Source organism: Theropithecus gelada, chromosome 12 (genome assembly GCF_003255815.1).
Source record: "Theropithecus gelada isolate Dixy chromosome 12, Tgel_1.0, whole genome shotgun sequence".
Lineage (NCBI taxonomy): Eukaryota > Metazoa > Chordata > Mammalia > Primates > Cercopithecidae > Theropithecus > Theropithecus gelada.
In genome coordinates, this window is record NC_037680.1 from 112518798 (window position 1) to 112545901 (window position 27104).

General features: G+C 45.8%; 1 protein-coding gene across 5 annotated transcripts in view; it reads left to right on the forward strand.

Moving 5' to 3' along the window:
• The window catches only part of AGAP1 (ArfGAP with GTPase domain, ankyrin repeat and PH domain 1), a 633884-nt gene that overhangs the window by 471102 nt on the left and 135678 nt on the right, over positions 1-27104 (forward strand). For 4 of the 5 annotated variants that reach the window (XM_025404404.1, XM_025404403.1, XM_025404402.1 and 1 more), the window contains one exon: positions 2952-3113. The exons of the other annotated variant lie outside the window; for it this stretch is intronic. In XM_025404404.1, coding sequence (XP_025260189.1) covers positions 2952-3113 — 162 coding nt within the window. The remainder of the gene's footprint in view (positions 1-2951; positions 3114-27104) is intronic. 5 annotated transcript variants of the gene reach the window in all.

The following is a 27104-nucleotide window of genomic DNA, read 5'->3' on the forward strand; positions in this document are numbered from 1 at the left end:
CAGAGTGAGTGCTGTTTCTTGGGAGCCAACTGCTGGGAGGAGAGGGTCGGGTAGAGCCGAGCCTGGAACTAGTGTTGGTGTCATGCACATGGAGAATGCCCCCGTGGACTTAGGGAGGAGAGGCAGGAAAACATGGCATCTTGGGTCGGCACAGTTAGCATGATAAGGGAAAGGAAGGCTTAAGGGGGCGAAGGAAGGCACAGTGAAACAGTGTGCCATTTTGAAGAAGCAGTGGTGAGGGAAGCCAGACTTCAAGGAGTCAGGAAGAAATGCAATGGATTTAAACCCTCTATCTGGATAGGAACCTTGTCTGGAGAGGTCTGCAGCGGTTTTGAGCAGACCCGACCGAGCTCTGTGACTTCAGCAAGTTACTTAACTTCCCCCTGTGCCTTGGTTTTCTAATCTGTAAAGTGGAGGTGGTAGGGACACCACGTGCCTCAGCGGATTGCTTAGAGCCCTGAACGCATTGCTGAAGGTAGAGCTTGCAATAGCCCCTGATGGGTAGTGACCTCGGATGAGTATTTGCTGTTGAGACTATGGCTTCAAGGGTTAAGGAAATAACTCTTTAAGGAATAATGGGGTTAGGGAAAGGTGTAGGGAAGCAGGTATGAAAGATCTTGGGACCTCTGAGGACAGGAATGAAGCGATGGAGAGGGAGGAATGAGTGAAAGTGACCCGGCCAAGACACGTGAGGATGAAAGATGGAACCAGGACAAGCTAGGAAGGTTCATTTAGCGAGAGAGGGGAGCCCATTTCTCTAGGGATGGAGAGAGGGGAGCCTGTTCCCCTAGGGATGGAGAGAGGGGAGCCCGTTCCTCTAGGGATGGAGGAGAGGGGAGCTCGTTTCTCTGGGAATGGAGGAGACGGCAAGAAGACCAGTAGAGGAGCCATGATGGTGGAGTCACAGCAGTGATGCCCCAGGAAGCTGACAGCCAGATTTCTGCCATTGACGTTACCTCCCACCTGCCACCAGGGGACACTGACCTGTCCGTGTGCCTCTGCATCTAAGGATGTGCGTCCATAGGAAGCACCTCCGCCCTGGTAGAGGGAAAGTCGCTGAGACACCGAATTGCCACATTTCTCGCAACTCCTTAAAGTGGTGAAGGGACCTTCCACCTTTTGTGAGTGAGTGTCCACCCACAAGGAGTGCACACGGTTGACACAGTCGCAGGGGTCTCATGATGTCCAGTGCCGCCTGGGCTGCCCTGCAGGAGCCCTGGGGTGGCCCTTCACCCCCTTCGCAGGAGAAGCTCCCATAGCCCTGTTCTTCCACGTGTAAAGGGTGCGTGCAGTAACGGGTGACGCTTCCAACCGTGCAGAGAGAGGTGAAGGGTCTCTGCCTTAGGGCGGCCAGGAACGTGCATTGGGGTGTTCTTGGGACCATATGTATTTCTCAGATACCTTAAATTGAATGTTTTTACATTTCTCAACATGCGATAAAAATTCCTAGAACTTCGCAAAATATACATATTTTCAATTCATTTTGATTTCCATTATCTTTATATTTGAAATCATGTCACTGTTCTGCTCAAAACCCTGCAGTGGCTCCCCATTTCCCCCAAAGCACAGGCGAGGGTCCTCACGGTGGCCCACAAGCCCCCTCCTCTCCAGGGCCACCTTCCACAGGCCTCCCCCACCCACACCGGCCGCCGCCACTCCGGCCCCCTCTCCGTTTCTGGAACACACCAGGCTCCCTCCTTAGAGCCAGGCTCTGGCTGTTTCTCTGCCCTCATTACCTTCTCACTCCTCTGCCGTTTTCAAGTCTTAACTCAGTGTCCCCTGCTCAGCGAGACCTGCCCCAGCTACCCTATTTTAAATGACACCCCCCATCGCTGCCACCTCTCCCAGACCTCCTAGCCTCGATGCCCCGTGTTCCTATTCTGCCTTTCCCATAACTCTTACCAGCTTCTGGTGGACTCTACGTTCTAGCCCGGCTGCCTTGTCACTGCCACTCCACTTTAGAGGGTTCCCATTGGGGGCAGGAATGTTTTGTCTATTTCTCCTCAATCAATGGTGGCTCCCAGCATCTCGAAAAGCTGCTGGCTCACAGTCAGTGCTCAAAAAATCAGCTGAATGGGTGCAGTGTGCTGCACAGAACTCTGACTTTGGACTTAAAGATGCCGAATCGTAAAATAAAAATTTTTCAAGACTCTAGAGGCACGCACCACCTGTTTTTCCTGCACATGTTCAGTGTACTTTTCCACCCTGGTTGAATTATATGTGCGTTCTGGTTATTTAGTACCACTTTGGCCTTCTCTTTGATAAAGATACAAATGGACAGAATACATTGAGAGTTTCACTTAGAGTGAATAATCATGTGTGCACTGGTTTTGAAATTTTTCTAAGTGGCTTCAGTGAATCAAAAATTGGCAGGCCTGCTATATCGACTTCCAAACACTGTCACTGGACATTGGTGAGAGAGAGAAAAACATAGCATAGAATTTTTCACTGATAATAAAACAAGATGAAGTTACAGTCAGCTGTAATATTGAGGCCGGAAGAAAGGATCAGGAATCCCTTATCCTGCGCACCCACAGGAGTCAAACCCATTTCAGATGATATTTCCAAATGTATTCTTAAATGCATCATTTTCATTTCTAATATATCAAAGTAATTTTAAGAAGAGAAAGACAACTAAAAAGCATAAACTCACCCCTTTCCTTTTGCAGAGCTCCAGTCATGCAAAGGAGAGAAGGAGAACTTATCCATAGCATGCTGGTGATAGAAAAATAAATGCTTGTTTTTAGATAACGGGTGGCACAGTAGAGCAAGGGGGACTGAGCCCATCTCATACCAGAGGCTCTGGGCCTCCAACCCAGCAATGCAGTGATTGGATGTTACTTGCAGGACCCCGTGTGATGTGGGAGGAGCGTGGCTGTGCTGTTTCTGCGTACTCTACTTTGTAAGTGCTCACTCTCTGCATTTTTTTGCCTTTTCCGGTCCAACGGCAGACACGGGGCTGGGTGACTCCGTATGCTCCAGCCCCAGTATCTCCAGCACCACCAGCCCCAAGCTCGACCCGCCCCCCTCCCCTCACGCCAACAGAAAGAAGCACCGAAGGAAGAAAAGCACTAGCAACTTCAAAGCCGATGGCCTGTCCGGCACTGCTGAAGGTAAGGGCTCCGGGGTGCCCAGGGAGAGAGTCTCCACTTTGGAAAATACTTTTGTTATTCTTCAAATGTGTGAAATTAGACACCCTTAGCACCACAAGTGCACAGTAATGCTGGTCACCGAATGTGCTTTCTGTTTGCAAGGTGGCACTAGAGGGCCCTTGGGACCTTTTCATCACTGTCTGATTCTCATGTTTCTCAACCACATCTGCTCTCACTCTTGGCCGCTGTCGCTGGTAGCTGGTAGGAGTGCTGGTCTCCCAGCCACGAGCCTGATCCGGTTCTGAGGTCTTGCCCACCCTGGCAGCCTGGGCGAGTGTCCTCTCCAGCCAAGGCGGGCCATGCTGCGTGACTCTGCTGGGGACGGTGCCTACTTCTAGTTTAGGAATCGTCTCTGATATTGGTGACTCTTAACTAAGCAGACACCTGCCTTGATTTCAGCTTTTAGCAACGTGTTATGATAAACACCTCTTCTGTTAACGTCCATCAGCTCTTTCTGGTATGGGGGCTCTATTAATATTCCAGTTGTGACCGCTCATCGTGAGGTCTCCTTTCACCTGAGTCCTTCCTTCATTTTTATTGCCACTGATGGCTGGACCTGAGCTTCCTGAAGTGGCTCCTCCAAATGAATTCCCTTTTTTTAATTCCATAGATGCAAGTAGAGACACGTGAGTGCACACGTACACACACACACACCCCCCTCCCCACATTATGAAAGGTAAAATTAGCGCAGTTGTAACAAAGGAACACTTAAAAGGAAAAATTAACATTTGAGAACCTTGTTGTCAGAACATGAATTGTTGCCTGTGAGACCGGCAGTGGTAAGAGAGTGTGGTTGGTTACCTGTGAGACCGGCAGTGGTAAAAGCGTGTCTTCAGCAAGGGTCTCGTGCCCAGGGGCAACCTTTATGGCTTCCGTCCTTTCTTTGTGGCTGCCATGCTTTTTCCAGATACTCTGCTCGGTTGAGGGTTCAAACCTGCGAGCTATCAGACAGTGGCCACATTAGAGGGAGTGGCCCGTCCCCTCCGCATGTCCAGAGCGGAGTGCGTGAACCCAAGGTGCGTGTGTTAGCAGGGAAGGGGCAGAGTGTGGGGTGTGTTGTGTGTTTCCATAACGCCCGAGGCGGGGAGCATCATTTCTTTCATCATCAGGAAGCTGAAGTTCAGAACTCTGAGTAGCCCGCCAGCCTCTGCAGAACGGTTGGAAGCCTTTCTCCTTCACGACATTTCTTCCCATTTAGCCTCCTATAAGCTTTCTGCTAACATATTGAGGCAATAAAAACTGATTTTTCGGCCGGGCACGGTGGCTTACACCTGTAATCCCAGCATTTTGGGAGGCCAAGGCAGGAAGATCACGTGACGTCAGGAGTTTGAGACCAGCCTGGCCAACATGATGAAACTCCGTCTCTACTAAAAATACAAAAATGAGCTGGGTGTGGTGGCGCGCACCTGTAATCCCAGCTACTTGGGAGGCTGCGGCGGGAGAGCTGATTGAATCCAGGAGGTGGAGGTTGCAGTGAACTGAGACCACGCCACTGCACTCCAGCCTGGGCGACAGAGTGAGACTCTGTCTTTTTTTTTTTTTAAAAAAAGATTTTTCTCATGTAGTGGTGAGTGAGGATAATTCCATTAAGTCAGCGATGGTGGAAAATAATGGTTACGGGTCAGAGCAGCCACAGGTGCCACTGACCTTCCCACTGAAAACGGATTCAGCCACAAGCGCTTTGTGTTGGTAAGACTCCTTCAGACAACCGTTTGGCAAAAATCACCCTGGCAAGCACGTGCGGCCACCCGTCCCTGATTGGGAAGAAGGTTAGCCTCCCCCAGGGTGGGCAGCCTGTGCCCTCCACACCCCCAGGCTGCACACACAGGGGCAGGGGTTAGATTCCCTTTAGGGTCAATCCGTGTGCTCATTTTCACAGGTACACGTCTTCTTGCATTTGTTGTGTGTTTCCAGTCGAGGTCTGTGGTTTTTTTTTAATGCACAGCCTGGTAGGAACTGACCGTTGCCACTTAGATACACTTTCGTTATCCCACCCACGTGTTGACTGCTGTGTAAACAAGTGAATGGGGGCGGGGGGGGGGGTGCTACCATAAATCAGTAGCATTTCTGCACATTTAATTGAGCAGCTGGTACTACCCAGTGTTCCCTTCAGCACGGGTGCGTTTGAAGGAAGTTTGACAAGTGACCATGACGATGTTGGACGCCTGATGTTTCGAGTCCACTTGCTGAGTGAGTGGGACGGTATGTGGGTGCCAGGCAATAGTGGATACCAAGGCTGAGACAGGGGCTGTGTCTAAGCAGCAACTGGGGACCCCTTTCCTTAAAGGGTCTTACTGCTGAAGTGGTAGCACCAACAGAAAGATTTCAGGCACCATGGAAACTCCAAGATGAGGAAATGGCAGGTGTCTCAAACATGGATGTGTAAGTGGGTGGCATGTGTTTGGAAGTCCAAGGCAGAGGTTTCGAGGGAACCACCCACTCTCTAATTAGGAGAGTCTGGTCTATGTCAGCGGCTATGACATCTTTCCAATAGAAAATAAGTCGTAAGTTATTTATAAAAAGAAAATGTATCATTTTTCCCTGGGAAAAGTTACCTATCAGACTACAAATGAGTCACTTTTATGAAACAGTCTATATTTCATTTTTTCAAAGCCATGTTTTCCCCCCAAATTGTAACATCTCTAAAGTCAGAACATATCATTGTAGATTCAGTGGTATACGATGTTTTTGATAGTTTTATATACTGTTAATTCCTTCAAAGTACATTGTGTAAAACACCCAAATTAAACATTCTGTTCTTGAAAATAAAGCTAGTTATATATGTTTTGTTTTATTTTATTGATTGATTGATTGATTGTATTTTTTGAGACAGAGTCTCACTCTGTCACCCAGGCTGGGGTGCAGTGGTGCGATCATGGCTCACTGCAGCCTCGACCTCCCAGGTTCAAGTGATCCTCCCACCTCGGCCTCCCAAGTAGCTGGGACCACAGGCAGGCACCATGACACCTGACTAATTTTTTGTATTTTCATAGAAACGGAGTTTCACTCTTTTGCCCAGCCTGGTCTTGAACTCCTGGGCTCAGGCAATCCTCCCACCTCAGCCTCCCAAAATGCTGGGATTACAGGCATGAGTCACCACACCTGGCCCGTATTTTATGTTCTAAGAATACTGTTCAGTTATAAGAAACCATTTCTGCTTCTCTTTCCTGCAAGGCTCTGTGACTAGTTACTACTAGCGTGTTCTCTGTCGCCTGACCAAGTGCTGAAAAGTTGGAATTACAGATATAAAAAGTTGTATGGAAGATGTGTGTAAAGTAGTTGAATTTTGTGGTTGTTAACATAACCTATTGGAACAAATAAGTAGGTTCAAATCTCTTTAGAGTATAAGAAAAATAAAATTCCATTGAAGTCAGCAAATTCTTCAGGGTCCTTTGAATCCATTGGTCAGTAGAAGCCATTGAAGTCAGCTGATGAATCTGGAATGGGATGGGGCTCGCAAGCTGGCTCGCCGAGGAGAGTCTTCCTGGGATTCTCTGCAGAGGTGCGGGGAGAGCGGTGGGTTTGGTCAGAACTGGGATGTAATGGGACGAAGAGAGGGCAAGTATCTGGGAAAGCTTCCAGCTAGGATCTGTGGCCTTTGAGAGAGACACATCCAGCTGTGGTGACCGGGAGGGTGAGGGTGACCTCACTCTTCTCCCTCCCACTGGTCTCCAGTGGCCCCTCCTTGACCAAATCCAACCAGAAGCCAAAAGGCCTGAGAGCCCCAGATGCCAGTTCACACAGTTGGCTCCCAGGACCAAGACAAAACCAGCAGAAGCTGTAGGGTGTTCATCTTTCACAGCACCTCCTGCCGCCTGTGCCATGCCACTCTGCTGGTGGTCCGCAAGCACAGGAAACGAAGCCTCTAGAGGGCACGGGTGTGTGCTCCCATCCATCATCCCCCAGGGTCTGGCTTTAGCCTGGCCCAGGGAGCCCTCGCGGCTTCCTGAACAGACCTCAGCACCCTTCCCCAGCTGTGCGCGACAAGGACCCTGCCAGAAGGTCTTCCTAGACTCCCAGCCGAGCGCAGAGGTTCTCACTCTGGCTGTTTCTTACCTCTGTGGCGCGCTTATGCAGAAAGTAAAGGCTAATGGTAGGAATCATCAGTATCTGCTGCTGCAAACCCAGAAACGCTGTGTCTGCACGGGGCTGTCAGGGTGACCGGTGGACATAGGGCCGTTTCTGCCATTGAGTTTCTCCCTGCACAGGTCCTTGCTGTGCTCTTTTTGCTGAAGAACGGCCACTTTGTTCTGCACCAGATGGCAGAGGGTGTCACACCCAAGCCTAAGGAGAGCATTTATTTTCTTAGGTTTACAATTTAACATGAATCGGATGAATCTGGAAAGTTGCAGGAGCAGGGACTGTGACTGGAGAATCCCTTACCTTGTTGTGTATATTTTGGGTCCTGAGGATTACCAGGAGTTGTGTGGATGATGGAGCCCGCCACTAGGCTCTTACATCACACGCAGGCTGCTGTGCTGCCTGGTCACTGTAGACCAGTGGAAGGAACTTGAGATGTGACTGGGCAGGATGATGATGGGGCCTGAAGCCCATGCATGGAGGGAGCATGCAGTGACTGGAGAAAAGGGTGGTGATGAGGATGAGGATCATGAGGCACGGTGACTGTGACCAGCTGGTGGAAGGTCTGCCGAGTGAAGGGCATCCTAACTTGTCCTGGATGGCCCAGGTGGTAACCATGGGACCTGATGGGTGGAAGCCTCAAGGAGATGTATTTTGGTTCTGATATTAAGAACCCTAGGTAAAGCTCTATGAACCAGGGCCACCTGAGAGAGAGTGACCCTGACTCTGCATGGGGTCTGCATGGATTGGACCACAGTAGAGGAACCCAGGCTCTGGAAGGTGATTGCACCACGGCCCTGGATTCCCGACCAGGTCCGAGTTTAAGGGTATGTTTCCAGGGAAAAGCACCTGGAAAAGATCTGGGATTTTCCAGATCTTTAATGGCTTGTCACCTCTTGGCATTGTCTTTGAATTACAATACTTTCTGGGCATCTTCTTATCTCGGGTCCAGTAGTGAGGTTGTCATTGCTAAAATGAACGGTCTCTGCAGTCCCATTCTGTGGCCCCGAACCTGGTGGTTCTCGTTAGTTTTATAACATTCATGCAAGTTTGCATCAAGTGCTAATTTCCCTGTTTCCCCAGTGAAAAGGCTGAAGTAGAGAGAGGTTAAGTGGCTTTCTTGTCCAGGGTCAGATTGCTGGTAGGTGACAGAACTGTCTCTTGATTCTCTGCCTCAAACTCTTTCCACCAGGCAAAAAGCAAGTCTTTGAGGTATGTGGAGCTGCTTTTGAATCTGGGAGTGGGGCACACTGAATAGCTTCCTTGATATTTCTCAGATTCCATGTAAAGACACTGACTTTTATATGTCTCATAACATCTAGAAGTTGTGTAGCAAAGATCTTTCTTTAAAAATGCAGGACCGGGCTGGATTTACCCAATCTTATTATACGAGAGGGTATGCAGAAATCCTGGTGTTTTCCCCCTCTTGGGTTCACAGCGCTTTGTTCTGAAGGTCTCAGAAGGGAATTTATTTTATCCTTCTCATCTTGTTCCTTTGGTTGTTCATTCTGGTCTTTATCGCACCATTGTGTGGTTGATCCTGGATAGATATTGAAAGATTCTCCTGTAGAGGGTAAGTCACAAACGGGCCTCTCACTGTTATGGTAGAAAATGAATTGCTCATCACAGCTGCACTCACCGAGCAATGAAATGTTGACAAATTTCATTAACTCCAGAGTTGCAGAGGTCACCCAGGACTTAGTTTCCCTTCACTCTTTCAAAGGAGAACCTGAAATTGTGGATCATTTTATTCTTTCATCAAATATGAAGCAACCACCACAGGGAGAGCGTTGTGTGTTTGGCTCCATGGGAGACGTTGAGAAATGAAACTCAGTTCCTCTCTCTCTCCAAGGAGTTTAGAGCCTGATTATGGAGATAAGACATGCAAGAAACTATAACGAGGATGTCAGGCAGAATATTCGAGAAAGGCATGGGAATTCAGAAGAAGCACAAAAACGCACTGAGTTGTAAAAGTTAGGGAAGGCTAACCTGTTGTAGAGCTTAATTTTTATTGTGCAGATTGAGCACATAATGGTTATCTTATTTAACAAAACTGCAGAAAGCATTACTTTTTCATTAAATGTTGCCTAGTTACAACTTTAAACGCCAGTGGTGGTGATTTAATTAGTCACAAAATGGAGTTTTGTTTTTACTTAGATGCTAAGAAACAGATGTTGCTCTTCTTGATCAGTTACCTTTTACCTTAGGACTTTTTTTTTTAATATTAATTAGTTGATGTTTTGGAAGGCACTTTGCAGAGAAATTAAAGAATCGTGCATGCGTAACGTACGGTGTTTTTTGTTTGTTTGTTTGTTTTTCTTGCATACTCATTATTACAGAAAAGCAATACGTGGGTGCGTGGAAGCTCTCAGTTAATCTGTAACCATCCAGTTAGATGGACTATCATGCAGCTTGAGCCATTGCTGGGTAGTTTGGGGATTTTGCATGCCGTGATTGGGAGGACAGTGTGTTTGTTTTGTTATTTAGAATATAACAAGGTTGTAAGAGTCTTATTAGCACAAGGTTCTCATTTGTTCTCACTCCTGGGGTGCAATTAGTATGCACGTGATGGTGAGCACATGACTGGCAAGGTGTCAGGGCCCGGAAACTGTTACCTTCCAGGTTTATATCCGGTCTACAGGGGCTTTCACGTTGAATTCTGTGTTATTTGGAGGAAGCTGGAGGGGAGATCCAGTTGCACGAGTGTTAATGTCATTCCTCCCTCGGGTTTTCTCCTTTTCATCTCCGTCAGCGTTCCACTGGCACCTCCCGTGTCTGCTCCTTGTTTACCATTGGCAGCTACCCTGGAAAGGGAACAAGAAGTCTCCACAATCAGCTCCGTTAAAAACTGCATAATCAACAGTACTTTTTGATACAATAAGGACTTCTTAATTAAACTTCCTTATTGGTGAACCACTGGTTAGTGCATCTGAACAGTTAAGTTGAACAGTTCATTATAGCGAATGTGGAAAACCAAGAACCAGAACATTTTCCTGGGAGATACACTGGCAATGCAGTCATTTGACTCTGCTAAGGGTATCGGGAGACTGGCTGGGTTTCCTCACCCTTGAGCTGTCATGTATCCTGATGGACTTGCCTCCTCCCCACAAACTAGATGACTTTTCCAAAGACAGTTTGCTCTCAGGTTGTAACTCCAGCTTCCAAGAGAATGAAGTTGCTGAAATTGAGTAGATCATCTGTGTTTACTCTAGACATTGACATTGTAGATTGGGCACAGTTGACTCAAAAGCCATCCTGCAGGGTACGGTCCGGCCACCACAAACACACACAAGCTGTAAGCGCTCTCAGATCCTTTGTGGAAGCCGGCAGGTCAGAAATAAACAAAGATGAGTCGATCACAGCAGGGGCAGCCAGAACAGAGGATTCCCATCATGATGAACCGATGCACAGAAGGATTTTTGGTAGTGTGGTTTTGTTTGTTTGTTTGTTTTTAATTTTTTTAAGCACACGCAAACTTAAAGGGGTTAGATTCAGGTCCAAGAACGTTCATTGAGCACCTACTGCACTCAAGAGTTTTGTCTGATGCTGGATGGGACGTTAACTGAAGCAGCCCAGCCATCAGGACGCACATAGACCAGTGGAGAAAGTAGAAACACGCTGGGAAACTTGGATATGCAGGAGCACAGGGCACCCCCAGCTGCCTGGAGGACCTCAGGGAGGTTCCCCAAAGGGCAATAGAAACTCACACACATTCTATAGAGAATGAAATGTCTGCTATTCCAAGGAGGAAAAAAGGAAACAATCTGAAAAGTCAAAACAAACTAAATCTTGTAAGGAGGTGGCTTGGAGCTCCTGGGGGTACCTAGGCAACTCCTGACGCCACAGACAAGCGTTTGAGCTCCTTAGCCTCCTGCTACACCGAAGCATAAACTTGCCTTTGAAAAATGCTGACTACTCACAAGATCCCTTTCTAAGATACAGAAATGTGACGGACCTCACCTCCTTTTTTCAGGTAGACTTCGAGATTCTCTCCTGCAAGTGAGGCTCGGTTAGCATGAGCTGCTCACAGGCTCCGGTGTCCACCAGCAGAGAACTCGGGACACCATGTTTTCCTCTGTGCACCCTGGGAGTATAATTCAGGCTAGCTTGAGAGACCCTGCGTTGGTCGACTTTCATCAGAATCTAGGATCTGTCTTGAAGTCTTTTCTTGATGGTCTCAAAATGTTTGAGCTCTCAGGCTCTTTGTATGTCATTTAAGCCACGGTGAAATTATGGTCCACTCCAATCAAGGTCCTGAAGCCGGAAGAGGGGCTGGTTCTGGCGGCCAGTGCTGTTCAACTTGTGTCTTCCTTACTATTCTAAATCCTCATCTACTCTTTTATGCTTTCTCAGCTGCATGTATTTTACACACAAAGTACAGGGATGCAGATTGAAATGTTCAGCAGCAAGGTATGAGAGGTTCTCATCTCATGCACGAGGGCATTTTTCTCAGCCTCAGCAGCCCTCAGATGTTCCCATGCTCTGTTAGACATGTGCGGCCTGGGCTTCGGGAAGTAGAGATGCCCGGGGGGTTATATTTTCAGATGTTGTAGCTGAGCTCGCTTTGTCTTTCCTCCCAGCCCTGGCAATAATGAAACTAGGCAGTGTTTTATCTCACAGGCAGTGGCGACTTCGTTCCTCTGTCTAAAGATGTAAAACAAAAGGGATATTGACTAATGTAAAACTTAGTCTATGTGGAAGCAACTTGGCAAATGGGGAGGATGAAATAAAATTGCACCTACCGTTTGTCTTAGCCTGCCATATCGAAACGCCACAGACTGGGGGCTTAACCAGCAGAAACTCATTTCTCATGGTTCTGTAGGCTGCGAAGTCCAAGATCACGGTGCCAACTGACTCTGTTCCTAGGGAGAACTCTCTTCCTGGCTTGCAGGTGGCCCTTTGTTTGCTGTGTCCTCATGTGGCCCTTCTGTGGTGTGCACACACACAGAGAGAAGCTCTTCTTTTTCTTATAAGAACACCCATCCCATCATGAGGGCCCAGCCCTCATGGCCTCATCTAACCCTCATCACCTCCCAAAGGCCCAGTCTCCAAATACCAGCACGTTGATGGGGTGAGGAGTTACAGCTACAACATGTGAATTTTGGGGGAGACAAACATTCAGTCTGTAAAACCATGCGACTTTCTATTCCTGGTTGTGGGATTAATGTCCCTGTGGCCCCCACCCACCCACTCACCCACCCACCATATGCCATTTAAGGAAAATATTTCATGGACTCTCTCAGGTCAGAAACTGCTTGGACAGATCACAGCTGTCCTTTCCTCTTCACTCTTCCCTCCCGAGTCTTGGATTTGTTGTCAGGAGACATCATCCAATGCAAAGGAAGGACACCATGGATTTACTGCCTGCTCGTAAATGTGCGCTACCTCATTGCATCCTTAAAACAGCCCTGTGCGGTGTTGGCAGGTGTGTGGTGGCATTTCTGTTGTCACAAATGAGGAAGAGGATTGAATAAAGTTGAGTAATTTGCCCAAGGCCAGTAGATGAGTGGCCTCTGGGACTTGAAAGTCTGTATTTTGCTTTGCATTTCATCTGTTAACCTGGAAAAGGCTTCAGGGGATTGGAGTGGGAGGAGAGCCTTCTGCAGGCCTCTGACGCTCAATCCTGTGGCTCTCAGAGTTGCTTCTCCCTCTGTACATGTCCATTTCTGCAGCACGGCAGGGCCGTGCCCACGGATCCCCACCACTGCCCTTGAGAACTGGGAAGCAGTCATTCCTTTGCTGGGTTTCTCAGGAGGCCTGTTGGGTTGTGGTATGGCTTCCTTGCAAACAGTGCACACACACTCTGATACGTTTGTTAAAAAAGATGTAAATCGCTGCTTCAGCTGCTTTGCTGATAGTTAGAACCTACAGGATTAGATGGGCTGTGTTACAAGGGGACATCTCTTGAAATTTTTTTGGACTTACGGACATTTAATTCAGATGCAGTAAACCCAGTTTTCCTGTTCGTTTTAAGATTGATACGCCTTTTTTTTTTTTTTTTTTTTTGGATGAGAGAAGTGTATTTGTGTTGTTTTTGGGATGTGGTCTCGCTGTGTTGTCCAGGCTAGTCTCAAATCCCTGGTCTCAAGAGATCCTCCCATGTCAGCTTCCTGAGTTGCTGCCGTTTACAAGCATGTATCACCACAGCCAGCTAGAGTGCGCATTTTTAAGGGCAGTTTGAGGTTGGAGGGAGGAGGGTGGCGATTGATTAAGCCCTCCCATCGTTCATTTGAATCCTGCATCGCTGATTTAAGTGTTAATCAAATGCCTGTCTCGCCTGGCTGCGGGGTCCGATCATGGTTACTGACTCGCTCTCATTTTATCACGATGTATTATTCATGCTTTGGAGAAGGTGTAGTTGAGATAAACTTTGTGTGTTTATTTAGTAATCTTTGCTAATACCCTCTTGGCTTTCCACTCCACCCCTTTCTCATCTCAGACATACCATAGGCACCAGGGTGTGGAGCCAATGAAAGGACAGGCGCAGTGAACGCTTCGGCAGGCATTGCCGTGCACACACACACAACTTCACAAGGGCCTCTTGTGCACGTGGGACATGGAGAAAATTGGCCATTTGTCTGTGGGGTAATGGGCTTTGCTGCAATATGAAAATCTATCAAATGGGTAAAATCAATGACATTGTATCAGAGTTCATGAAAAGTGCCTACTGCACACAGTTTAATTCTATTTAATTTTTTTAAGTGGAAAAAAGCAAAGGAAAAATGTTTTAGTTTTCTCTTAAGCTGATTTCGCTCTGCTTTTTCTTAAAAGTGCCTTTCTAGTTGCCACACAGTGATGTGATCATTATCTGCCACCTCGTCGCCTTGCTGCCTCTGCATGCAGTAAAATACAAAAAAAAGAGAGCAAGAGAAAGCAGGGGAGCTTGTGAAGTATGACTCCCTATCCCAAGACTCATTGCCTGCGATTCGTACCGCTTGACAGTAATGATCTTATTACAGTACTGTGGACCTTGAAGAGATTTCATGAGGAGAGTGAAAGGACGAACCTCCGTGTAATCAAGTGGCGCTGAATATTCCACGCGTTTTTGATCACACACTGATTGGGCACAGTTTTAGCCCATCTTCTAGTCAATTATGCATGGCCCCTGTGCTCCTCGAATAGTCGGAAACATTGATGGCTGTTGTCTGGGTTTTGGCAGGCAGCCAGGGGTTTGAAGTGCCTTGTACATCGTCATCCCAGGATAAGTGCTTTTTAGTTGGAATTGATTACCTTTCTTTGGGTTTTGCTTAATAGCAAAACTGCGTTTGGAGAGGGCTTCAGGTGAAAAATGGACATATTAGCCATTGAGAGCATCCGAACTCCTAGTCAATTTTTAGGCTTCCCTTGTTTCCATCTAATTTCTGTTTAATGATACAGTGTTTGATAATATTTAAGATATCTCACCGCATTTGCCGCTGAGCACACATGTTGAGCGTCGAGGACAGGTTCAATTATGTGGCCACCGTGTTCAGGTTCCCGGATTGATCCGGGGGAGGCTCCAAGCTTTGAGGAGATCTGGCGGTTAGTTTCCATCTTGGCATAAAAGCATTAATTATCTAAAGATATTTTCATCTGCAGGAAAATAGGCAGAGAATTCTTCCTACTGTTGAGTGGTCGCTCCGTGTGACCGTGGAGCTCATGTCAGCATTGCTGGGTTTGGGCTCAGCCTGCTACCCTGTGCCCAAAAGGCTTTTTCCCATTGTTTCCTCCCTCCCCTTGCTATTGATCTTGAAGTCTGGGGACATTTGAAAGAATGGGATTGTTTCCTACCAGAATGAGGCATGATGTTGCCTGTTAGGAAAGTCAGACAATTAAACCAGTGTTACTATGTAGAAGTGAAAACTGGTATAAACCAAGTTTTTTTGCCTCCTCATGTTATGCTGTTAATTCCGATTCTTGTCTTAAGGATTGTCTTAGAATTGTTAGGACAATTTCTAAGGTGTTTTTTGTTTTTTGTTTTTTAACATTTTCTGCAAGGCTTAAGGAATTGGACACCCCAGAGTATGTGATCACTGTGAGATGTCTCTCAAAGTCTGTCTTGAACTCGCCAAGACACGCTGCCTGGGGGCCTCTGGTCACTAAGTTTATGTGAGGGATGAGAGTCCTAGCATTGCTCCAGCAGTTATTTCAATCACTTGATTTGACTCTTCTTAAATAAATAGGTAGCTTTGTTCTTTGGCTTGATTTTTCATTTGGATCTTTCTTGCTTTCTTCAGGTAGGAATGATTTTCCCCTTCAGTTGGTTTTCTGCAGAAGCCGTGATATATTGTAGGCATGGTTACCAGAACACCCCTGAGAGAGCTGACCAGAATTTCTAAGTTCATGTTCCATGTGTACACACACACACACACACACACACAGAGTGGTATTTTTTTTCTTTCTGAATTTCATGAAAATAAAATATTTTCTACCAGAATACACATTTAGCGATGCCTCTTTCAGAGAGGAAATCAATCTCAAAACAGAAACTCGTAGTTGACAATCTATTAGCAATATCATCACAATCAATTATTGACTATTGCCATGTGTCAGGCACTGGGCTTAAATGCTTTGCACGCAGCGTCTCATAACCCTCACAGAAACCTGGGAGGTGGGTGCCATTATCCGCATTTTTATAACCGAGGTTACCGAGGGTCATAAAGTTTAAGTAACTTGCTCAAGGCCATAGACATAGAAAGCGGCGATTGGGCCACCGATCCAGGCGAGGGCAGCAGTGCTCGCTGCCTCTGACGCGTCTCCACGGTGACCTTCCCTCCCCCTGGAAGGGGCGCTTGTCTTTTCAGTGGTCTTGCCTCCAAATCTTGGCTTGTCTAGGATTCTTCCTACAGAAGAAGTTCATAGAAAATAAGGGGTTTTATTATGGGTTATCTGAAGAGTGTTTCTTAATTTTAATAAGTTAATATTCCAACCATAAAAACTTCTGACATTTTACCGGAGGCTGTGCTTCGGCAGATTGACAGAAGGCGTTTTTACAGCACTTGGAAAATATCAGATCCACGAAGAACAAATGATCAAAGTTTCAAAGGCTGTAATTTTGGAAAGCTGGCATATATAATGATGATCTCTTTGCAGCCTGGTAATTTTACCTGGACAAGTAAATCCATTTCTCACATTTAAGGAGAATCAAAGAGTCAGTAAACATCAGAAACACTTTGAGCTGTGAATGCAGAGTCACTCTTACAATGAACATATAATTACCTCAACAGGCCAATTAATTCAGCCATTTAAGATCTGTCACTATTTTCTTGATTTTCCCCCCCAAATATTACTTTATTCTGCACAACGTGGGGACATCAACTGGGAGGGTCATCGCTAGGTGGTCAGAAGGAAGGGGGGATGATTCATCCGATGAGGCACTGCTGTTGTGGGGTGTTGGTTTGAAGAACTCATACATGGTAAAAGTAACTTGTGTTATCATTGGCTCTAGGGGACTACCGAAGATAGGAATTTTCAACCTTCCTCTTCCTCATCTGCTCTCCCAGGCTCATTGAAGGGACATAGAGAAGGTTTAGGCCCTGTTTCCTTTTGAGCAGCACAGAAACACCTGCCCAGTCCATTCGTGGAAGGGCAGAACCAAAGCCAGCCCTTGGTTGCCATTCTTTCCAGACTTCCACCATTGTGTCCCGAGTGGTTCCAGAATGTCATTGATGGGAAATTGGTTTTCTTTCCTTCTGAACATTCAAAGATTAATATGTTATGTCATCAGTGACTTGTTGCCTTCTACTTCTGATTGCCCATCAGCTTAGTTTGCCCAGGAGAACTATTTTTTCCCAAGTTCTTTTACTTGAGTTCTGAGACAAGATTTGATACCCATTCGTGTATAGGCCAAATCCAGTTCTTGTCTTAATTCTTTTCCCAACCCCTAAAAAGCATTTGAAAACACTCCTGCACACTGTTCAGATGCGTGATGTGTGAGCATGAGGAGACATTCCATAAGCCTGCAGGGTCTCTGGAAGTGTACTCACTGCTGCAGGGCCGTTTGCTGGGAGAGGAAGCTGGCCTCAGGGGTCTCCCAGGATGCTGAGGCTGGTGGAAGGGGCAGGATGGGGGGTTATGGAAGTGCCCAGCAAGGGGAAGCTGCAGCAGGGTCTCTGTACAGGTGTGCAAAGGACCAGTGCTGCTGCAGGGAACACGGCTGGGAGGGCATCCACCGGGGCTGGGGGCCGGGCAGGGGGCTTCTCCTCTTACTACGCCCCCTCCTTTTGTTCAGCTCCTCCTCCCCAGCCCAACCTCCCATCACTTTCTACATTCTGGCCCCTTTTTCTCCTTTCCCTCTTTCTGTTCCATTCTCCTTTTTCCTGTAAGGCTGTCCTTGCTTCTCTTATTTAATTTCTCTTCTTTTCCCATCCATAACTTCATCATTGTCTTTTTCTCTCTTTCTTATTCCCTTTTTTTCTTTCTTTTTTCTTTGAACTTTTTTATTGTGGCAAAATACAGTCATGCATCACATTGCGACATTTTGTTCAATGATGGATCACGTAATGTGATGGTGGTCCCATGAGATTAGAATACCATGTCCTTACTGTGCCTTTTCTATGGTTAGATGCTTAAATACACACTTCCCATTGTGTTACCGCCACCGACAGTATTTGGTATAGTCACATACTGTATGGGTTTATGCCCTGGGAGCAGTAGGCTCTGCACACAGCCTGGGTATGTGGTAGGCCACGCCATCTAGGCTTATGTATGGACTCTGTGATGGTCACACGATGGCAAAATCACCTAACAACACGTTTCTCAGAATGCATCACTTAACGATGGGGATACATGGCTGTATGTAACACAAAATTTGCATTTTAATCATTTTTAAGTGTTCAATTCAGTGCCATTGAATTATATTTGCACATTCACAGTGCTGGACAACCATGACCACCATTCCCAAAACATTTTCTTCACTCCAAACAGAAACCTGCTAACCATGAAGCAACAACTCCCCAGCCCCTACTTCTCCTAGCCCCTGTGACCTCTGATCTGTTTTCTGTCTGTGAATTTGCGTCATCTGGATATTTCATATAAATAGAATCATGTGATAGTTGAATATGGATCTTTTTGTGTCTGGCATCTTATATTTGGCATGATGTTCTATATTGTAGCATGTGTCCATACACCACTCTTTTTTAAGGATGGATAATATCCCATAGTGTGGATTTACTACATTTTGTTTGTTGACGGACACTTGGATTGTTTCCAACTTTTGGCTATTGTGAATGATGCTGCAGTGAACATTGTCATACGAGTATCTGTTTGAGTCCCTGTTTTCAGTTTTCTCCGGGTATAAACCTAGCAGTGGAATTGCTGGGTCATCTGGTAATTCTGTTCAGCTTTTCAAAGAACCACCAAATTCTTTTTTCTTTTTTTTTCTTTATTTCTTCAAAAACAAAATAATAAAAAGGATACATGCACAGGTCGTGCAGGTTTGTTACAAAGGTATACATGTGTCATAGTGGTTTGCCACACCTATTGACCCATCTTCTAAGTTCCCTTCCCTCACCCCCGACCCCACAACAGACCCTGGTGTGTGGTGTTCCCCTCTCTGTGTCCATGTGTTCTCAGTGTTCAACTCCCACTTATGAGTGAGAACCTACGGTGTTTGATTCTCTGTTCCTGTCTTAGTTTGCTGAGGATAATGGCTTCCAGCTTCATCCATGTCCCTGCAAAGGATATGATCTCATTCCTTTTTATGACTGCATAGTATTCCATGGTGTATATGTACCACATTTTCTTTATCCAGTCTGTCATTGTTGGGCATTTGGGTTGGTTCCATGTCTTTGCTATTGTGAATAGTGCTGCAATAAACATATGTGTGCATGTGTCTTTATAGCAGAATGATTTATATTCCTTTGGGTATAAACCCAGTAATAGGATTGCTGGATCAAATGGTATTTCTGGCTCTAGATCCTTGAGGAATCGCTATATACTGTCTTCCACAATGGTTGAACTAATTTACATTCCCACCAACAGTGTAAAAGCATTCCTATTTCTCCATAGCCTCACCAGCATCTTTTGTTTCCTGACTTTTTAATAATCACCATTCTAACTGGCATGAGATGGTATCTCATTGTGGTTTTGATTTGCATTTCTCTGATGATCAGTGATGTTGAGCTTTTCTTTATATGTTTGTTGGCTGCATAAATGTCTTCTTTTGAGAAGTATCTGTTCATATCCTTTGCCCACTTTTTGATGGGGTTGTTTGTTTGTTTCTTGTAAATTTGTTAAAGTTTTTTGTAGATTCTGGGTATTAGCCCTTGTCAGATAGATAGATTGCAGAAATGTTCTCCCAGTCTGTAGGTTGCCTGTTCACTCTGATGATAGTTTCTTTTGCTGTGTGGATGCTCTTTAGTTTAGTTAGATCCCATTTGTCAATTTTGGCTTTTGTTGCCATTGCTTTTGGCATTTTTGTCATCAAGTCTTTGCACATGTCTATGTCCTAAATGGTATTGGCTAGGTTTTCTTCTAGGGTTTTTATGGTTTGGGGTTTTACATTTAACTCTTTAATTCATCTTGAGTTAATTTTTGTAAAAGGTGTAAGGAAGGGGTCCCGTTTCAGTTTTCTGCATATGGCTAGTCAGTTTTCCCACTACCATTTACCAAGTAGGAAATCCTTTCCCCATTGCTTGTTTTTGTCAGGTTTGTCAAAGATCAGTTGGTTGTATATGTGTGATATTATTTCTGAGGTCTCTGTTCTGCTCCATTGGTCTATATGTCTGTTTTGGTACCAGTACCATGCTGTTTTGGTTACTGTAGCCTCCTAGTGTAGTTTGAAGTCAGGTAGCATGATGCCTCCAGATTTGTTCTTTTTGCTTAGGATTGTTTTGGCTATACAGGGTCTTCTTTGATTCCACATGAAATTTAAAATAGTTTTTTCTAATTCTGTGGAGAATGTCAATGGTAGTTTCATAGGAATAGCATTGAATCTGTAAATTACTTTAGGCAGTATGGCCTTTTTTATGATATTGATTCTTCCTATCCATGAGGATGGAGTGTTTTTCCATTTTTTTGTGTCCTCTCTTATTTCCTTGAGCAGTGGTTTGTGGTCCTCCTTGCAGACAGCCTTCACATCCCTTGTTAGTTATATTCCCGGGTATTTTATTCTCTTTGTAATGATTGTGAATGAGAGTTCATTCATGATTTGGCTCTCTGCTTGCTTATTGTTGGTGTAAAGGAATGCTTGTGATTTTTGCACATTGATCTTGTATATCCTGAAACTTTTTGCTGAAGTTACTTATTAGTTCAAGGAGTTTTTAGGCTGAGATGATGGGGTTTTCTCAATATAAAATCATGTCATCTGCAAACAGAGACAATTTGACTTCCTCTCTTCCTATTTGCATACCCTTTATTTCCTTCTCTTGCCTGATTGTCCTGGCCAGAAATTCCAACACTGTGTTGAATGGGAGCGGTGAGAGAGAGCACTCTTGTCTTGTACCAGTTTTCAGAAGGAATGCTTCCAGCTTTTGCACATTCAGTACGATATTGCCGGTGGGTTTGTCATAAATAGCTCTTACTATTTTGAGATACGTTCCATGAATACCTAGTTTATTGAGAGTTTTTAATATGAAGGGATGTCAAATTTTATCGAAGGCCTTTTCTGCATCTATTGATACAATGATGTGGTTTTGTCTTTGGTTCTGTTTATGTGATGGTTTACATTTATTGATTTGCATATATTGAACCAACCTTGCATCCCAGGGATGAAGCCGACTTGATCGTGGTGGATAAGTTTTTTGATGTGCTGCTGGACTTGTTTTGCCAGTATTTTATTGAAGATTTTCACCTCGATGTTCATCAGGGATATTTGCCTGAAGTTTTCTTTTTTTGTTGTGTCTCTTCCTGGTTTTGGTATCAGGATGATGCTAGCTTCATAAAATGAGTTAGGGAGGAGTGCCTCCTTTTCAGTTGTTTGGAATAGTTTCAGAAGGAATGGTACCAGCTCTTTGTATTTCTCTTAGAATTCAGCTGTGAATCTGTCTGGTCCTGGGCTTTTTTATTTTTTTTATTTATTTATTTTTTGGTTGGTAGGCTATTAATTACTGCCTCAGTTTCAGAACTTGTTATTGGTCTATTCAGGGATTAGACTTCTTCCTAGTTTAGTCTTGGTAGGATGTATGTGTCCAGAAATTTATCCGTTTCTTCTAGATTTTCTAGTTTATTTGCATAGAGGTGTTTATAGTATTCTCTGATGGTAGTTTGTATTTCTATGGGGTCAGTGGTAATATCCCTTTTATCATTTTGTCTTATTTCAATTTGATTTTTCTCTCTCTTCTTCTTTATTAATTTAGCTAGCGGTCTATTTTGTTAATTTTTTTCAAAAAAACAGCTATTGGATTCATTGTTTTTTGTTTTTATTCCAAAAATCCAGCTACTGGATTCATTGATTTTTTTTTTTTTTTTTTTTTTCTGGAGGGTTTTTCATGTCTCTATCAGTTCTTCTCTGATCTTAGTTATTTCTTGTCTTCTGCTAGCTTTTGGATTAGTTTGTTCTTGCCTCTCTAGCTGTTTCCAATGTGGGCATTTAGTGCTGTAAATTTCCCTCTGAACACAGCTTTAATGGTGTCCCAGAGATTCTGGCTAAGTTATCTCTTTGTTCTCATTGGTTTCAAAGAATTTCTTGATTTCTGCCTTAATTTCATTATTTGCCCAGGAGTCATTTAGGAGCAGGTTATTCAATTTCCATGTAACTGTGTGGGAACCGCCAAATTCTTCTCTTACATCGTTCTGTGACTTCACCTTGTCCTCATCCATCCATACGTAATACGGAATTAAAGCAGCTCCTGTAATGGAGCCAGTCAACTTTTAGGCTCCCTCCTAATTACAAAAGTAGGTGATTTAAACACGTTAAAAGTATTGTTGCTTTTTCCAGAAAATAAAACCAAAAGTATGCAGAAGGTTGATAGTTAAAACCCCTTTTGTTATTTTGTGTGTGTTTGTTCTGTTTTGTTTTTTGAAACAGAGTCTCACTCTGTTGCCCAGGCTGGAATGTGGTGGCACGATCTCGGCTCACCGCAACCTCCGCCTCCAGAGTTCAAGTGATTCTCCTGCCTCAGCCTCCCAAGTAGATGGGGTTAAAGGTGCCCGCCACTACGCCTGGCTAATATTTGTGTTTTTAGTAGAGAGGGGGCTTCACCATATTGGCCAGGCTGGTCTTGAACTCCTGACTTCAGGTGATCCACCTGCCTCGGCCTCCCAAAGTGGTAGGATTACAGGCATGAGCCACTGTGCCTGGCCTAACACTCCTTTTGATTGGTGCATGGTTGACAGTGGATTCCTTGTCCTTGCTGCCATGAATCAGTCACTCCTGCTTCAGATACTGCTCAGAATTTCTCGTCCTTAAATGCCACCCGCGCCCCCACCCTGAAGTCAGAAAGTGATTTCTGAACCTTAGTGTAAGTGTTCTCTGGCGGGTGTGGCTGTGTCTCTGAGCAGCAGGTACTGAGTCAAGGCATGCAGGCATTTCTCCTTGTTTTTGTTTGTCTGCAGAGGTCAGCTTTTTCCATTGTCTCTGAAACACTTGCATTTATCCTATAACTTTCCAGTAATGAGTGGCCCAGTGGGTAAATGGAATCTTAAAGACGAGAGATGCTTATTTTTTTCCCCGCCGACTCCACTCTGGGCAAGATGAGCTCTCAGATTGCACTTCAGAATCGAGGATGCATGCTCATTCCCCTGCACCCACCCTTTCTGCTGTGGTCGGCTCGTGTTTCCCAGGCTGGGCGTCACTGTCACCTCCTTGACTCTCATCACTCACGTGGTCTCCCAGCAGGTGATTTGCTTCAGCGCTGCTTTGCCTGGGAGCTGGTGAGCCTCCAGTTCTCACGGACCTGCACCTTGGGGTCACCTGCACCTTGGGGTCGTTGAGTTTTAGTTTGGGTCTCCCGAGGACCGCACAGACCATGTTGTCAGGCTTCCCTTGGCCGACAATGTGGAGTCTTGGTTTTCCTGTTCTTCAGAGTTTGCATCCCCTGAGAATTCCTCTCCTGTGTCCTTCAGATAATAATGTGAGATGAAGGTGATGATGATGGTTGTTATTGTTATTTAAAACTGTAAGACTTAGGCAATACCAGATCTTAACAGCTTGTTGTCTGTGGTGTCTTCCTTCTTCCTTGGAATCAGATATTTTTCATTCAAGCCGCTGACAGGTGTTTATTGACCGGGCACTATGTAGAGGTCGCTGCTGCGTGTGGCTTCACCCAGCTTCTCTGCCCATCTGGTGACTTTGTAAGCTTACAATGTCCTGAATGAAAACCTAGTTCTTAAGCCTTCCCCCAACTAGAACCATGGGGGGAGGAAGAACAGACCAGTTGAAAACATCAGGAGGGTCCGCAGCTCAGTGGTGATGAGCACAGGGGAGAGGTGGGAGCTGGGACAGGACGAGCTGGGCTGGAGGAGGGTTTGCCCTGGGGAGGCAGCCCCAGGCAGGGCCTGGGCACACAGGTGGCATAGCTGAGGGGCTGCCTGTGTGGAAGGAGGACGTGAAGCCACACACAAAGCTTAGGGCCGCCCAGGAAGATGTGGGAGAAACTAGAGGGGATTAGGAGAGTTCGGGCTGCACCAGCTCCTGGGTGTTGGTTGGAGAAAGCGTCGTGAATCGAGGAGTCCAGGAGGACGAGGAATCCCTGGAGGAGGTGGGTCAGTGGGAGGAGGACTGAAGACATTGGCAAGCATCATTCCATGCGGGAGAAGTGCATGGAGTGGAGCAGTCACAGCAGCAGCTCACTGGGAGGGACAGCCTCGGAAGAGGGAATCCGTGAGTCTTCCTTTTGCCCACAGGAGAAGAGATGAAAGAGAGGGGGAGGAGCTGGCCAGTCAGCAATCTGGACAGTTTAGATCATTCAACTGTGTAGCCAGGATTGGGAACCAGTGGTTTAGGTTAAGATCAGCTAGATCTGTGTGAAGGACCAGCGTCACCGAGATTCAGACTCATCAAAATGTGGGCCACACCCCAAGACCCACAGCCCCACAAGCCATTCTTATGTTGTCCCAAGAGCTCTACCATTAGGATTCCTGTTAAAACCTTTTTTTTTTTTTCATGTTTTTCCTACCCTGTTTTATTGGTTTAAATCAAATTGCAGAAAAATAAAAGCTCAAATATTATCTGTTGTGTCAAAGTTACCATTTGAGCAGTAGATGCTGTTTTCAAAACAGATCATCCTCCTCAAAGCACCCATCTCTCTCCGCTGACGTGTGCCCCTGTGTCCAGCCACACCTTCCAGCAGAGTTCCCACAAAGATGCTTCCCTGCAGCCTCTGTGGGTCAGGAATTAGGATGGCTGCAGCTAGGAAGGCCTGTGTCTGCCTCATGATGTTTGGGGCCTCACCTGGAAGACTCAGAAGCCAAGACTGGCAACATCTCGAATCCCAGTCGCTCACGTGTCTGACTGTTGATGCTGCCTGTTGGGTGGGACCTTGGCAGGGGCTTTCAGCCAGAACACCGACACGGGACCTCTGCATGTGGTCAGGGCTTCCTTCCAACCTGGCGGCTGGGTTCTAAGGGCAGGCATCACATGAGAGAGGTGCATGGCTGGGCAGAAGTCTTGTGTCCTCTGTGACCTTGCCTCGGAGGACACAGAGTGTCAATTTTACTCCATCTGTAGTCAACAGAGTCCCACCTAGGGTCTAGGGTAGCAGAAATAGACTCTGCCTCTGGATGGAGAGTGGCAAGGTTCTAGAAGCGCATGTGGACTGCAACAGTAAATAAGTGAATGTGTGATATGTCAGATTGTGATCAACACAGTGGAACAAGATAGAGTAAGAGGAATTGGGACCACTAGGGGTGGGCAAGGTTCTTTTCTGCGAAGGCAGCCAAGCAGGGCTCACCAAGGAGAGACCACACAGCAGAGGCCCAGCAGAGATGAGGCTGTCGCCAGGTGGCCCTCTGCGGTCAGCATCTTCCTGGCCGGGGAATTGTGTTTGCACTGTTGCGGTGGCCGCGTTAAACTCAGTACTTGTTTATAGTTAACATCACGTGCTGTATGCTTATGTTCTACTGCATTGTGTAAAACAAGCTGAATTTTACCTAGATTTTTGTGTTGTACTTATTCTCTGGTAATATGACCGGAGAAGTATTTTATGTCTCAAGAATTATTATACATTTCTTATTTCTCTGTCCTTAAATTTGGAAGGGTCAGTATAAAAATTCTTTATTCAGCTGGATGCGGTGGCTCACGCCTGTAATCCCAGCACTTTGGGAGGCTGAGGCGGGCAGATCACGAGGTCAGGAGATCGAGACCATCCTGGCTAACATAGTGAAACCCCGTCTCCACCCAAAATACAAAAAATTAGCCGGCCGTGGTGGCAGGCGCCTGTAGTCCCAGCTACTCGAGAGGCTGAGGCAGGAGAATGATGTGAACCCAAGAGGCGGAGCTTGCAGTGAGCCAAGATTGCGCCACTGCACTACAGCCTGGGTGACAGAGGGAGATTCTGTCTCAAAAAAAAAAAAATACTTCATTCCGTATGTTCTAGCTCATTCTCCACATACAATTATATTCCAATATTTGTAGGGTTTATTCTATCCAAGCAGCATGATCAATCAGAAAATTGGACAGTTTTAAAAAGTGGTCCAGAGAACCAGCAAATATGAACTGGTGCTAACAAAAATGCATATCACTCTTACAGTTTCAAGGCAGTTTCCTCGGGAGACTGAGGCGGGAAGGTCGCTTGAGGCCAGGAGTTCAAGTACTGCCTGGGCATCCCAGTGAGACCCCACCTCTTAAGAAAGAAAGAAGATGGCTTTTTAAATCATTTCATTTCGTCTAAGATTATTTTCAGAGGTTGGTGCATGGCATTGGAGTTGCCCAGCAGTTGGAAAAATACATAAGCGTTTGATACTGGGCATTCTCTCTAAGGCTCTTAAAGTGAAGGCAATCACATAAGGCTATCTTGCTTCATGGGTAATTAAGGCATTTCCTTCTGCAATTCCGAAATCTAATGAAGAAGAAGGAATTTCTCTTCTGCTGAAATATTTCATGTAAGGGTTTCATTTCTTCTCATTGCTCCGACTTTGGAAAATATTCTTTTTACCTCTGATTTTCTCCTGTAATGTCTTCTTGAATTGTGAGTCAGGGGAAAACAGTAAAAGATTCTCCACAGATTCAGACTTGCAGAAAAATGCTTAGAATCTTGCTGTCCGCGAAAGTGAAACATCCAGCCTCACAAATGTCCACACTTCTCTCTCATCTGTGAGGGCCCAGATGACAGGGGTGGTGAGGAGCGCACAGACGAGCCAGTCTCCCTGGGTTTGAATTGCAGCTCCACTTCTTCCTGGCAGGGTGGCCTGGGCGAGTGCCGCACGCTCTCCTGTAGTGCTCTGTGCTGTAAAATGGGAAGAGTCAGGTTGTCTACCTCCCACGACCGTTGTCAGGATTCAGTCAGTGGACTCCTGTGCTTCAAGTGTCTGGCATGTAGCGGCAGGCGACCCTCCATGTGGGGACAGAGGCTGCCACCTATTCCTTTCTAAGGATTCAGTTCTTATAGACTGCAGTATTACTCATGGGAGCCAAATTATGTACAGTGTATTTTCAGATTTTATTGGCTCACCTGAGAAAGGCTCGGGGACATTGTCGTGTTCTAAGAGATCACTTGTTCTATTACGCTTTTTAAATGTTGAAGGCAATAATCGTCAGAAATTACACATTAAATAGCACTGAACCACATTTTTAAGGTGACTCTTCAACTCACCAAGAATATCCTGGCCACTAAAGTCATGCCCACCTGGGGATGCGTCAGCGCCATGGACGCCAAGGAGAGCATAGCCTCCCGGTAACGTAGCCTCCTGCTGCTCTTTGGGGTAGACCAGCTGTTTCCACGCACAGGCTGCGCATTGCTTCGTGGCAGTTGAGCTTGTGTTGGCCTCTTTCCATTGTGGACCATGGATGTCTCT